Below are 15,265 nucleotides of genomic sequence, written 5' to 3'. Positions count from 1 at the left end.
TAATATTACCGGGCATCCAATATCCAAAATATATTATTCTGGCTCCACCGACCAGATACAGACTGGCGTCTGCTTGAATCACAATCCTGTTACTCCTCGTCTCTCCCAGCTTTAGTATATTCCTCCCTGCCATTGAAACCCTCTAGATTTACATCCAATGCTGCCGTACTATCCACCATCAAATTTCTAACCAATGTTGTTGCCTTTATAAGCTTACATCAGCTTCAGTTCTGGGTCCCATTCATAGTACCCATTTATTCCCCCCCTCTACACTTGACTCAACCTTTCGACAGTAGGGTTTGAATGGTCTTATGTGCATTAAGGATGTATACACTAACAACATATTTGATAGGTTGGACAACCTACACAAAAAACATGGCCTCCCACATAATCATTTCTTTAAATATCTTCAGGTCCGCCACTTTGTCATGAAAACATTTCCTTCTTTTCCTGATCTCCCTCCTGTCACAGTGTTGGATAAACTCACTCTTACCTTTGCAAATAAAGGACTGATCTCTGCAGTATATTCTCAATTTATGTATTTAGGAGATCAACACCTGAACAAAGTTAATGCTAGGTGGGAGGATAACCTTTGTATGGATCTGTCTGAGGAATGCTGGACAGAAGCGCTGTAAAATGTCCACTCCTCGTCATCATGTGATAGATTGGGGCTCATACAATTTAAAGTTTTACACAGGGTTCATTTAAGCAAAGCCAGGCTTGCTAACATATATTCAGGGACGGACGCTGGCTGTGACAGGTGTTCGTTCTCTCCAGCCAATCTAGCTCATGCATTCTGGTCTTGCCCCGAACTTGTTAACTACTGGGCAGTGGTTTTTAAAACCATCAGTGAAGTCCTTGGGATGACAGTGAGACCTTGCCCGCTTGTAGCTGTATTTGGTGTAACAGATAAAACCTTGGGTTTAAATACAACCCAGTCTGATATCATTACATTTACATCACTTTTGGCCCGTAGGAGAATCTTGCTGGCCTGGAAATCTACCACTCCTGCATCTGCCGCTGCTTGGCTGGAAGACGTCATGTTTTTTTTTAAGGCTAGAAAAGATTAACTGTGAAAAAGTTTTATTTGAAATGGGAACCCTTTTTATCATACTTTGAGGGTGTAAAGGAACTACCTATTGACTGAGGGCACTTGACAGTAAGTGGGGATCCGCCTTTATTCTGTTTTCTTACTTTATTATCGTTAAAAAGTGCATTTGATTTTGTGATATATTTGGATTGTGAAAAAATAAGCTGCCAAGGGGTGTTTAGGAGGGTGGTTAGGGTTATTTTGTTTATATTACTATTATTATTATTTATAAAAACAAATGGAGGAATATGTAATGCCATATGTCAGATGTACTGTGATTTTTTTCCCCTCCAATAAAAATCTATTAATAAAAAAAAAGAACAGTGAATACATCGCAGCAAAAGCTGGACTTTATGAATTTACTGTATTGTTTATTGATAACAATAATTTAGATAATATGTGTGCATTGCATGTAGTATATTAGTATATTATTATATTAGTATATTATTATTAGTAATATCCTCTCTCCTCCCAATTATTATATTAGTATATTATTATATTGGTATATTAGTATAAATCGATTAGTATAAGAGAATAATTGGTAGTGAAGTAACTAGATAACTGTTCAGTGATATTATAAAGGAATTAAGTCCATTGCAGAGAACATTGTGTAAGAGGATGGCGCACTGTGTACCTGAGCAGCAACAGTCTAACCATGGCTAATACAATAGTTGGGAATGTGCCTCAGTTAGAATCTGGTTATACTTTCACTTCAAACGATGTCACTTCAGAAGAGAAGAAAAGAGCATTGTTCCTTACAGGTTTAGGAAGCAAGGGTTATCACACCCTACGTGCGTTGCTGCAGCCTGCTAAGCCCGCTAGTAAAACGTACGAGGAATGTAAGGAGCCGTTAATTGTTAATTTCCCACCAAAACCAACAGAAATAGTGCAAAGATACCGATTCTATACATGCACACAAGCAAATAGAAACATAGAAACTAAGTGCAGGAGGATGCCATTCGGCCCTTCGAGCCAGCATCGCCATTCAGTCTGATCAAGGCTGATCGTCCCCTATCGATAACCCGTGCCCGCCTTCTCCCCATATCCCTTGATTCCACTAGCCCTAGAGCTCCATCCAACTCTCTCTTAAATCCATCCAGTGACTTGGCCTCTACTGCCCTCTGTTGCAGGGAATTCCACAAATTCAGATTCAGATTCAACTTTAATTGTCATTGCCAGTGTACATCAAAATGCAGTTAGCATCTCCCTGGAAGAGCAACATCGAATTTGACAATAAATACATCTTTTACATGCATATAACATGCATATAACATTACAAGGCAGGTACGGGATACTGAGATGGATGATCAGCCATGATCATATTGAATGGCGGTGCAGGCTCGAAGGGCCAAATGGCCTACTCCTGCACCTAATTTCTATGTTTCTATGTTTCTATATAGTCATAGTGTTTTCTTGGTGGGAGGAGTGACTAGGGGGGTGGGTGGGGGGGGGGGGGGGGGGGGGGGGTGATTCACAACTCTCTGGGTGAAAACGTTTTTTCTCACCTCAATCATAAATGACCTCCCCTTTATTCTCAGACTGTGGCTCCTGGTTCCGGACTCGCCCAACATTGGGAAGATTTTTCCTGCATCTAGCGTGGCCAGTCCTTTTATAATTTTACATGTTTCTATAAGATATCCTCTCATCCTTCTAAACTCCAGTGAATACAAGCCCAGTATTTTCAATCTTTCCTCATATGACATTCCCGCCATCCCATGGATCAATCTCGTGAACCTACGCTGCACTGCTTCAATCACAAGGATGTCCTTCCTCAAATTAGGAGACCAAAACTGTACACAATACTCCAGACGTGGTCTCACCAGAGCCCTATACAACTGCAGAAGAACCTCTTTACCCCTATACTGAAATCCTCTTGTTATAAAGGCGAACATTCCATTAGCTTTCTTCAGTGCCTGCTGTACCTGTAAGCCAACTTTCAGCGATCGATGTACAAGGATTCCCAGGTCTCGCTGCACCTCCCCCTTACGTAACCTAACCTCATTGAGATAATAATCTGCCCCCTTGTTTTTGCCGCCAAAGTGGATAACCTCACATTTATCTGTATTATACTGCATCTGTCACGCATCTGCCCACTCACTCAACCTGTCCAGGTCACCCTGCAACCTCCTAACATCCTCTTCACAGCTCACACTGCCACCCAGATTTGTGTCATCTGCAAACTTGCTAGTGTTGCTCCTAATTCCCTCTTCCAAATCTTTAATATATATGGTAAACAGTTGCGGCCCCAACACCGAGCCTTGCGGCACTCCACTCGCCACTGCCTGCTATTCTGGGGACCCGTTCGCTCCTACTCTTTGCTTCCGGTCTGCCAACCAATTTTCTATCCATGTCAACTCCCTACTCCCAATGCCCAGTGATGAACACCGACAGGGCTCTCGGCCCACAACGTCCATGCCTGATATAATGCCACGTTAAACTAATCTCCTTTGGCTTCCCATTCCACCTGGTCCACATTCCCTGCATATCAATGTGCCCATACAAAAGGTTCTTAAATGCCTCCATGGAATCTAATTCCGCCGCCACCCTTGGCAGCACGTCCTAGACTCCCTCCGCCATCTCTGTAAAAATATAACTTGCACCGCGATTTCCTTCAAACACGAAGCATTTACCCGCTCAACGTGCACTGAAAAATGTTAAACATGTGCATCGAAATAAATTGGTGTCGGAATTCAGATTCAGTCATTATAATCTAGTGTATTTTCAATCAATATAATTATGTCAATGTCGAACTTAATCCATACGTTTATTTCACATCGGTGTACATTCAGAACTAAGAAATATGACTTAAATGCTTGTAGCTCGGGGACTGCAGACACCCGAGTAGAACCATTACGATCCCGGGAAACACTGTGACATGAAGGAAAGGTAACACAAGAAGTCGAAGTCAAAGTCAAAGTCAAATTTATTTGTCACATGCACCAACCAAGGTACAGGGAAATGAATTTACCAGCAGCGGTACAGTTGAAAAAGGAACACACAATAACATCCAACACCGACATCCACCACAGCATGCTTCACTGTGGTGGAAGGCAACAACCTTCAGTCAGTCCGCCTCCCTTGTTCATCCATGGTCGGGGCCATAAACCCTCCGTAGTTGCCGCTACGGACGGCCGGATGTACAGGCTCTGTCGGCGGGATGGTCGAAGACACTCCGCGGCTCGGAGTGCCACTTTGCAACCGGAGACCTGGGCTTCGGGATGTTATAGGCCACATGCCGGCGATCGGAGAAATCGCGGAAACGAGGACTTTCAGAGGCTAGTTTACAAAAAAAGGAAGCATCGTGCTGGAGTAAATTACGATGCTTCAGGCTGCATCTCTGGAGAAAATTGATAAGCGACGCTTCAGGTCGGGATCAATCGTCACGCTGTTGTAGTGGGCACGGATGTAGAGATAGCTGAAAGAGAGGTGGAGGCTGCAGGAGTCTGGCAAGCAATAGATGCGAAGATGCTGATTGATTAGCACCAGGGGTATGTGCTTCCACTACCACCCTGGCAGCGTGTTCATGGCACCCAACACTCTCGGTTTGGAAAACTTGCCCATCTCATCTCCTTTAAACTTTGCCAAGAACCCGAAGCCTTTACTCAGTCATCAACAACGCTGCATGGATGTATCTCATGTGATTCCCATAGAACTGGAGCAGGGGTTTAGGTGATTTTAATCCAACATCGTTTCTCTCTGTTAGTGTGACGACTACTCCTTCAACGGGTTTATTTTACGACAGCGTACAGTCGGAACCGATGGACGGCACAACGGGGCAGCGATAAAATAGTAAGATTAAACGAGAATTTACCAGTTTGAAGTTTGATCTTTATTTTATGATGAGTAACGTTGAGGGATTACGTGAAGAATTACGTGAAGATTACCCGTCCAGTACGCATGCGTGTCGATCTTCAAAGCAGCGGTGTGAAATCACAGAAAACAGTTGTTGAACTGAACATAGTAAGATAAGAGAACCATAATACCTGTTGAACTTTATGATAGAGGGCTGGGAGCGGATGGCACGTAATCCCTCAACGTTATTCCTCATAAAATAAAGATCAAACTGCAAACTGGTAAGTTCTCGTTCAATCTTACTATATTACTTCGGAGTCACGTGAGTGACTACGTGAAGCTTTTAAAGCTCTGTGATTTCATGCCTTGGAACCAAGTCCAGGCGTCATAAACTGCATCAGTAGGCCAATGATGAGTGAACATTAAGGATGCATTTAAGCATGACATAGATATAGACATGTTGATGCTATTAATGAATAATAGTGGCAATAGTAACCTCCCTCAACCTCGAGGAAGTATGAACCATACCTAACATAGAGTTGGCAAATATCCCTGATCTGGCAATAGGTTTATTCTGAATATTTTGATAGATCAATAGTTTGACCATCCTGCAACCGCTAGGATGTGGTCCATCCCTGCTGCTGATATAGCGCTCCTGGTGGAGTGAGACTCAATGTCAATGTACACTCCTGTATATGCCAGACCCATATAACCATCTGGAGAAGGTTCGTAGTGATACCTTCTAACAAGATTTTATGTAACTAATAATATTGCTGTCAGTCTATAAAGCTCTTAGAAACCTTGACATACTGGTGTAAATGCGTGATCACACGCAACCCAAGGTCCATGGTGTATGCAACTCTAGTTTGGTCTTGTATCCCTGTCTAATCTGCTTGATTAATCATAAACGAAACATGTTATAATAGCGCGCAGATATGATCATCCTATCCAGTGTTGCAATGACTGGACCCATGCCCTGTACTCAGTGTCATGGCGTAATCACTAGTAAGTGAGTATGACCATGGGCAGGGATGTTGCTGATGACCACCGGTGTATTGATGTAGTACAATGTTAACAGCCCATTTCTCTGCGTCCCTAAACCTGGGAGGTTTTACGCTGACGATACCGTCATTCTCTGGATATCTGAGGGTGAGAACCGGACAGAGTGGTTTATGTACTCATCAGCCAAATGATTAGGAGGTACTAAAGGCACAGTAATGGAATAGTAACTTAATGTTATAATCCCATAAAACTGAATTTTAATGAGTCAATCATCCATGCCGTGTTAAACGTAAGGAAGCATAAACAATGCTTCCCATCTCCTATGCTATATGGTGCTATCCCTGCAATCTGCAGTGAGCACTCTAACGCTCATGGTTTGACAACCTAAACCGCAGAAAAGATCTCTCAGAGTCCATGAGTCTTTGATTGATTATATTATGCAGTGGATGGTTTCAACATCACAACTGAACCAGCATCTTTTTTATCCGGAATTAACCATGTAAGGTTTTATGTTCATTCTTCGCCTCAGCAGGAGCCATTGGTGTGTAACCCAGGCAGGCACTATGAAAACCCGGAAGCGGGAATCTTGCTGTATTTTGCAAAACTCGTCTATTGAGTCCAAATGGAGGAAGACATAAAAGAACATTCCTTCCTAGTGTAGCGAGAATGCACCCTTCGCCACTGTATGCCTCGTTCACTGTTGATTGAAACTGGATGCCAGCAACTCAATAGTTAGTGTTCTATCAATCCACATTGTCATTAAATATTTAGTGATCACACATTCATTCTGTGTTGTCATTGATTTTGCATACACCAGTGCTAAATGTGGTTTGGTAAAACTATCACCGGATACTTTGATTTGATTGTACCTTTGTGATTACCATATACCACCACCAAAGTGTATCACCTTGGACTTGTGCATGCCTTATATGCATATCTACACACTCTTTAATGCCCAGAATGCACCTGGTGTCCATGAGCAGTTGATACCATGACTGAACACTTGATAACTCGTGCTAATTCCATCTGCCTCCGTAACTAGAGATGGTATTAGTAAATTACACATCTTGGGCAATAGCATCAGTTTGGAAATGACTGAAGTTTTACGGATAAGAGGTTTTAGTGGAGCAAAGCTGTCCATCATAGTGACTTTGATTGCTTCAGCTAAAAATAGCAGAGGTCTAATTTTTTTATCTCAGAGCTGATCCCAGACCAATAAATGGATGACTGTGTCCCAACAATCAATAGTTTCAGTTGGTATCAACTTAATTTAAATTTAACTGGACGGATGTGAACCAATCCTTCAAATATAACTATGTGGCTGATAAGGCTAATTTAGTGAAATACAGTATGTTCAATATCCTCCAGATTGGCCATGCTACTTATGTGTTTGCTCTGTGCAGTCGAAGCACTGAGAGTAGTGATTTGGTAAATAATCTGGAAACTGGAGTTAGCCCATTGTAACGCCATTGAATGAATCGTTGCCTCATCCAGTTAAATTTCAAATATCTTCAACCCTGTGAGTGGAAATGATCACATGGAAGTTATTCAGAAAAGTCTATATTGCACATACAGTTTGAAGCTGTTGACAATGATCAGTCCACATCCCATTCTTGTGAGCCTTGTCTTGAAAGGCAATTCCAACCATACCTGTGTGCAGTATAAACTAATCTAGTGTTATCCCAAACCAGTGTAAGTATTCAAACCAGTTTAAAATTACCAACTTGTATCCGTGACTGGAGACATCAGTGATGAGGTTCCATACCTTTATCCGAATGGGAGGACTTATGAAAACCGACCAGGAGCTGCCTCAAACATGTGTACATGATTACATCTGCTCCTGGAGGTAGTGGAGCTCACGTACGAGGTTGGCGCATCTCCCAACGAAGGCCGTTCTGGGCTGTGGCCTAAAAAAGACCTTTGTCCTGGTTGTACGGCCTTCAAGCTTTCGCCCGCTTCAGTTCATCGTGGTTTGCTGGTGGGTGCGCAGGGGTGCTGCCGTCGAAGATGTGAGGTCTTGCGTGATGATGTGGCCTTCCTGAACCCGACGGCCACTCGTCGAGCTCCTGCTGCTGGCAGTGTTGTTCCTGCACCCCCTGCACACTTGTGGTTTCTTCCGCCAAACCCCTGTCTTCAGAGTCAGCCGAGAAGTGACTCCTAATACATCCCTCTTTCGAGGGACTTGCATTATGCAGCCCTCAATAAGGTGCTGTTATGGACGTCCAAGGACCCCCTGGTGACTAGACTCTGTAGTCACATGTCACATTGGAGCTTCCGATCCATCAACCGCTCCACGTGGGATATGCGACCACAGTTGCTCCCGCCGGCGTCCATTGCTGTAACATATTCTCATAAAACAGCACACAACGACCTTCGAGTAAGGAATTTACCTGCAAGTCCTTTTAAACCCTTCTGCTGCGGGGCAATACTCCTCCCGAGCCTGGTCTCGTGGTCGTGGTTTGTTACAGGTGGGGTTCCTCTCTGGTCCTTGTAGAAACACTCCACAGCGGGTTATTTCTCCCCCCCCCCCCCCCCCGGCGTTTTCTCCGCGGTCCCTTATAACAGGGCTTCTCCACGGTGCCTCCTGCCGGGGCTTTCTCCCTCTCCCCCCCCCCCCCTCTGGGTATCCGCGCAGTAACTGCAGCCGGGATATCCCCGCGGTCCCTATCAAAGGGATAGCCGCAAATTTACAAAGTCGGGGGGTGGGGGGGGTATACTTACTGCCGTCTGCTGCTCGCATCCCGCAGTCTACAGAGCGGGTTCTCGATCGCTCCCCGTATTCCATGGTCTCCGGAGCAGCTGTCCCGGTGTCCCCGGCACCAATATGAAGCCGCTGGCACCGCAACCAGCGGCTCGAAGTCGAATCCGCACCCGTCCGCTCCCCGCGGTCTCCGGGGCGGCTATGCAGGTGCCCTCCCCGGCACCAATATGAAACTGTTCAAAAAGGAACTGCAGATGCTGGAAGATCGAAGGTACACAAAATTGCTGGAGAAACTCAGCGGGTGCAGCAGCATCTATGGAGCGAAGGAAATAGGCGACGAAGGAAACGTTGCCTATTTCCTTCGCTGCATAGATGCTGCTGCACCCGCTGAGTTTCTCCAGCAATTTTGTGTACCTACCAATATGAAACTGCTGGCTCCGCATCCAGCGGCTTGAAGGCGAATCCCCGCCGTCCGCTCCCCGCTACCCGCGGTCTCCCGAGCGGGTTTTCCACCATATGAAGCCGCTGGTTTGCTGCCAGCGGCTCAATGGTGAATTTACCGCCGCTCGCTATACGCATTCCGCGGTTCCGAGCGCCTAGGACCTCTAAGTAGAGGTTCCTGCAAGAAGATTTAACCTGAAAGTGTTTTGAAAAACTTACCTCAGGTCTGTTGTTGGCAGGAGAATCACTTCACCCTGCCAGTTGTCACGCAATGCGATAGACTATATTAAACGCATGCGTACTGGACTCACGTGACTCCGAAGTAAAATTACTGCTTTAGAGTGAAATAGACCCGGATTCGATACTGACTACGGCTGCTGTATGTTCGGAGTGTGTACATTTTCCCTGTGACCGTGTGGGTTTTCTCCGAGTGCTCCGATTCCTCTCACACTCCAAACACATACAGGTTTGTAGGTTAATTGGCTTCGTTGAAACTGTAAATTGTCCCCAGTCAGTAGGATGGCGGTACTCTTCGGAGTGATCGTTAGTCAGCGCGCATTCGGTGGATCGAAGAGCCTGTTTCCGCGCTTTATCTCTAAACGCAAAACACTCAATAAATATAGCACAAAGCAGAAGCAGGCAAATTGCGTCGACGCGGGGAAATATGAATCTCCGATTAAAAGAAAAACAAAGTATCCCTCGTGGGCCTCGTGGGCCGGATAAATCTGGTCAAGATGGTCGTCCTACCCAAATTCCTGTATCTTTTCCAGCACGTCCCTATACTTATCACTAAATCTTTTTTTGATAAATTATAAAGGACAATATCTAAACTTTTATGGGGTAGCAAACCGGCTAGAATCCGAAAGGCGATACTGCAGTCTCCTAAGAGTGACGGCGGTTTGGCATTTCCTGACTTTAGGCGATACTATTGGGCAGCTAACTTGCAAAAACTCCTGTATTGGATGAATGATGAATGATGATTGCGACCACCTACCGACCTGGGTACACATGGAAAAGGCGAGTTCACATCTCCCATTGCGGTCTGTCCTATGCTCCCAACTCCCCCTTCCTATAACATCTGTGGGTGCAGGCCCAATTGCGTCTCTCTCGCTCAAGATATGGAGTCAACTCAGGAAAAACTTCGGTTTACAAGGCCCTTCCATCTTGACCCCACAGCTTAAAAACCACATCTTTAAATCTTCAAGTGCAGACCACGCATTCAAAACCTGGCATAACAACGGTATCAGTAGTATCAAAAACCTATACAAGGATGGCATTTTCTCGTCCTTTGCGGAGCTCTCGTCCAACTACAGCCTCCCAAACTCCCACCTTTTTCGTTTTTTCCAGATTAGGGATTTTGTGAAGAAGACATTCCCCCATTTCCCAAATCGCCCCCCTGAAACCCTGACCGATACCTTCGTAGCTCTAGATCCCAACCGGAAGAAATACATCTCTGTTTTGTATAACTTGTTAGGGTCGGTTATATTGAAACCTCATACCTCATTAAAAGCTGCGTGGGAGGGTGAGCTGAATACGAAACTAACAGACCAGCAATGGGAATCTGCCTTGGATTTGATCCATTCTTCCTCCATATGTGCCCGTCATGGCCTAACCCAATGCAAAGTCCTTCACAAAGTCCACTACACAAATGCAAGATTATCTAGAATTTACCCCGCTGTTAGGGACACCTGCAACAGATGTAATCAATCTCCTGCCAACCATAGCCATATGTTTTGGTCTTGCCCTAAGCTAGCAGCCTTTTGGAGGAGTGCTTTCGACTTGATAAGCAGAGCCTACGGCCAGACTATTCCTCCAAACCCACTGTCAGCCATTTTCGGTACCCCTCCCAACACGAACCTCTCAGTTGCGGTGAAACGGGTCCTAGCTTTTACAACCTTGTTAGCCCGGAGACTGATCTTGCTTAACTGGAGGCTCACCTGTCCACCGACACACGCCCGCTGGATTAAGGAGGTGCTTTACAATTTAAAGCTAAACGTAGGTTCTCTCTCAAAGGCTCTACCAAGACATCCTGGATACATGGAACCCTTTCTTGGAACTTGTTAACTCTCTCAACTTGTCCCCGGACTCGGAAGAGGACTGAGTGCTCTCCACCATTGTACTGCTCTACTGCAGCTGCTCTCCCCTTAACCCCCCTCTCCCCACACTTATATATTTAATTACTTACTTATTTACTGTTATTAGTGACCCTTTTTTTTAAATATTTTTTTTTTTAGTACTTTTTGTTTCGTTTATCCTACCATATTTGTGTGGATGTGTATGTATGTGAGTGTTGTTTGTCCCCGTTTGGTTCCGACCTGATTCGGGTGGGTTGAAGGTGGGCAAGGGTAAGGGCTTTGAGGGTCGCTTACGCACTGTTGCACAATTATGCCTTGACTGTCACTGTCTGTTATCATTGTATGTATGCAAATTGCTGTGAAATTCAAATAAAAAGATTTAAATCAAAGTCACCAAGAATCAGGACCCGGACAAATTTCAAAGATGTCAACTACGTTTAAAGAGAAGATTTCATTGGCGATGTTGCCCAGTACAATATCTGCTGTGTCCGAAGAGGGTTTTGATAGCCTTCAACTCGACCACATGAGTTTTACACATTGTTTTCCTGAATAATTCACCTATGAATTCGAACTACAACTTAAGCAAATCGTTGTGTCATGATCCTTCCCTTTCCTGTGCCTATAATTGTGATCCATAGAGGTAAATATTTAAAAGTTCGTTCTGTTAATACTATTCAATAACAAACCAACGGTGCCTTGCCCGGTTGTACAATAGATTCAGCGAAAGGGTCAGTAATATGTCCCCGGATTCATACATATGTTTTTGCACAAAGCATTCCTCCGCCAAGGGATAGGTGATATTACTTCACTGTACGGAAATAGATGTATTTGTTCAAGAGACTGTGAATAATACCTGGGATCCGTCACTCCACTATCTCACTGGAGAGTTGGAGCGAGTATTAATGAGCATCTGAACTGCGCTACCTGCTACATTATGCGCCCGGACTTCACGCAATCACAGGGACTCTTCCAGAATGGGACGTGACCCAATGCTGTACGTCAATGAAATTGTCTATCCCATCATGGCGGCGTTTGGTATCCCTGGTAAGCTGTGTTTCAGTCGCTTAATGTGTTATTGGTCTGATTAGTCGTGAGTGCTCTGGCAGCCCTTTTGCGTGATCTTCTGCACCTAACAGTAACCCGCAGTGCTATGAAGAAAGATAAATAATCTTCATACGCATGGCCGCAGCATCAGCAAACGGATAGATAGGGAACCGTTTAGAAGATACATCGGGCACACCTCTAAAGCGTAGACAAGACGAGAATTTAAAGCATCGTTGTAAAGGGGGGGATGGGTGGTGGTAAACTTGAACTCGAGTTTCCAGATCATCGGTTTAATCATTGAAATAATTAAACATTTGAGTTTATGAAGGATCCAGAATTGAAAGTGAATGGTGAGCTCGGGACAGCGACGCTCGAGGAGGAAATAGGAATTGCAGGGTGTAAGCTTAAAGAGGGGTTTGTAACGAGACATTATGTTGGAAGGCAGTGCTGGAGTAACTCAGAGGATCACGCAGCATCTCTGGGGGACATGGATAGGCGTCGTTTTGGGTCTGAACATTTTATCTGATCGGACGCTGGGTTACTCCACTACTGTGTTCGACGAACTTAAAAAATCTCCTCCCGGTGACTGCCAGGGATGCTGCCTGACCCGTTGAATTAAAAGAGCACTTCGTGTTCCATGGAGGAATCCAACATCTGCCGTTCTTTTCGTCCCCAGTATTGTATTAGAATCTGGTTTAACGTGGACGGGGGATGGGGCGAGGGATGGAAGGGAGGCCGAAGGACGCAGTTGATATTGATACCGGGTGATTGGGGATATAGGGATCTTAAGCGGCGTAATAGGGTGAGATGAATGATAATATTAATTCCCCTGCTTCTGAGTACATTCCTCCCAGGCTGCTCATCCGCCAACGATAAATCTTCATCCTTTCCCCACCATCACATCCACGCTCGCTATTTTCGACTTCCCTTGCCGCTTGTCCCAGCAGTTGTTCTCTCTGATGTCGTCCCCGACCATACATGGTGAAACGACTTATATCGAAGCGTTGAATCTCGTCTCCCCCCGGAGATGATTCCCGAATAGCTATGTATCTGCAGCACTAATTGATCCAAAATCAAATATCCAGATCCCGTAGTTTTCACTTTGGTTTACATTTTGATATGTTTACAAGCCAAAAGAGGAATCCGCGCGCAACTGCTCCATATCAGAAAGCAAATCAGAATATATTGGTAAACAGAAGCAGCGTCTTTGCTCAGACTAACGAAGGCAATGTTTCACGTCAGATATCAACAATTAAATGTGTATGAAAGAAATGCAGATGCTGGTTTAGACCAAAGATAGAAACAAAATGCTGGGGTAACTCAGCGGAGAGAATGAATGGAGATGTTGCATGTCTCGCTGAGTTACTCCAGCTTTTTGTGTCTATCCCGCCCATTTTACTCTGATGCGCACCGTCAATCCGGCTGATGATTCTTGGATCGAGCGCATGAACTTCAAGCAGGTTCCCGCTTACTTTCTGCATATTTCCAGGATGTTCTGTATATTTTTTTATTTGTTCTAGGGTAAAGAAAGAATAGAGTGGAAAGTTCAAATTGATGATATTTAATCAGAAATCCTCGAGCGCTTTGGGAGTTTGCGAGGACAACAATTATTTTTAAGAATGATTTTTTGGAATATGCATGGCATTGCTCATGAACGCCATGTATAGTTATAAAGTTATTCCTCTGAATGTTTTTCTGATAGGTCCGGTTGATCGCAAGACTGGTAAGATCCAACAGTAACCATAACTCCGTTACATCGGTAGTCCATTTAATTATTAAATTCGCTGTACTTTATTATTTCTCCAGCAAACATACTGACAGCAGCGATCCTGTGCCGGAGAAAGTGCGGGCTCTCCAAAGGAATCACCCGGTACATGGTGGCGATGGCAATCACCGACCTCCTCGTTCTCATCACTCTCGTGTTAATGTTCAAAATCTACATGTACTACACCCCTTTCTCCTTCCTCTCCCTCTCCGCAATTTGTCCTTCCAATATGTACATGCGGGTAGTTTCTCTGGACTTTTCCGTCTGGTTAACCATGTCCTTCACCTTTGACCGTTTTGTCAGCATTTGCTGCCCAAAGCTGAGACTCACCTATTGCACGGATAAGACGGCCGTCGCGGTTATTGTGTCCCTGTTCGCACTGAGCTGCTTAAAATACATTCCCTTTCAATTCATGTACGAGTCACGCTTCACCGTGGATAGTGTGGAATGGGAGTGCCAACCCAAACGCGCATTCTTCATTTCCGGCTGGTGGTTGCTGTTTTCGTGGATGTGTTCAATCTCAGCCCCCTTACTACCCTTCCTAATAATTCTATTCTTCAACGGACTGACGGTCAGGAACATCATAGTGGCCAACCGAGTTCGTCGCCGCCTGAAGGCAATTGATCGCAAGGACACTGAGACGGAGAATCGGCGGAAGTCCATCGTTTTACTATTCACAGTGTCCAGCGCCTTCATTCTGCTGTGGACAACGGCAGCTGTAACCTTCCTCTGCACTCGGGTTACTGTGAATTTCGCGGGCGGGGATCACACAAGCCCATCTTACATCGCCAATGAAGTAGGGATCTTGCTCATGAACTTCAACTCCTGCGTCAACACGTGTATCTACGGATTGACACAGAGGAAGTTCAGGCTGGAGGTGAAGAACGCGCTTACATATTTACCGCGTCTTATTGTTCAACTCGTGACACCCGCGCGGCAGTTGCCTAATACTGGGGTTGGGGAATGATGCCACCCCTCAATCTATTATTTTACATGACCGCGCTATTCATAGAAACATAGAAAATATGTGCAAGAGGGGGCCATTCGGCCCTTCGAGCCAGCACCGCCATTCATTGTGATCATGGCTGATCATCCCCCATCAATAACCCGTGCCTGCCTTCTCCCCATATCCCTTTACTCCACTAGCTCCTAGAGCTCTATCTAACTCTCTCTTAAATCCATCCAGTGACTTGGCCTCCACTGCCCTCTGTGGCAGGGAATTCCATATATTCACAACTCTCTGGGTGAAAAAGGTTGTTCTCCCCTCAGTCTTAAATGACCTCCCCTTTATTTTAAGAATGTGCCCACTGGTTCTCGACTCGCCCAACATTGGGAAAATTGTTCCTGAATCTAGC

At 45.0% G+C, this 15,265-nt stretch overlaps 1 protein-coding gene across 1 annotated transcript; it reads left to right on the top strand.

Annotated features, from left to right (window-relative positions):
• Positions 1–14,028: 14,028 nt before the first annotated feature.
• LOC116967594 (probable G-protein coupled receptor 139) lies at positions 14,029–14,877 on the top strand. The gene has a single exon (XM_033014210.1). It carries the CDS (start codon positions 14,029–14,031, stop codon positions 14,875–14,877), a length of 849 nt encoding a protein of 282 aa, XP_032870101.1.
• Positions 14,878–15,265: the final 388 nt, after the last annotated feature.

Source organism: Amblyraja radiata, chromosome 40, assembly GCF_010909765.2.
Source record: "Amblyraja radiata isolate CabotCenter1 chromosome 40, sAmbRad1.1.pri, whole genome shotgun sequence".
Taxonomy (NCBI): Eukaryota; Metazoa; Chordata; class Chondrichthyes; order Rajiformes; family Rajidae; genus Amblyraja; species Amblyraja radiata.
Note: the sequence above shows the minus strand (reverse complement) of the source record. Positions and strands in the feature narration are given on the sequence as shown.

Coding starts and splice junctions, on each gene's coding strand:
- LOC116967594 (XM_033014210.1), top strand. CDS start 14,029: ATGGCAATCACCGACCTCCTCGTTCTCATCACTCTCGTGTTAATGTTC.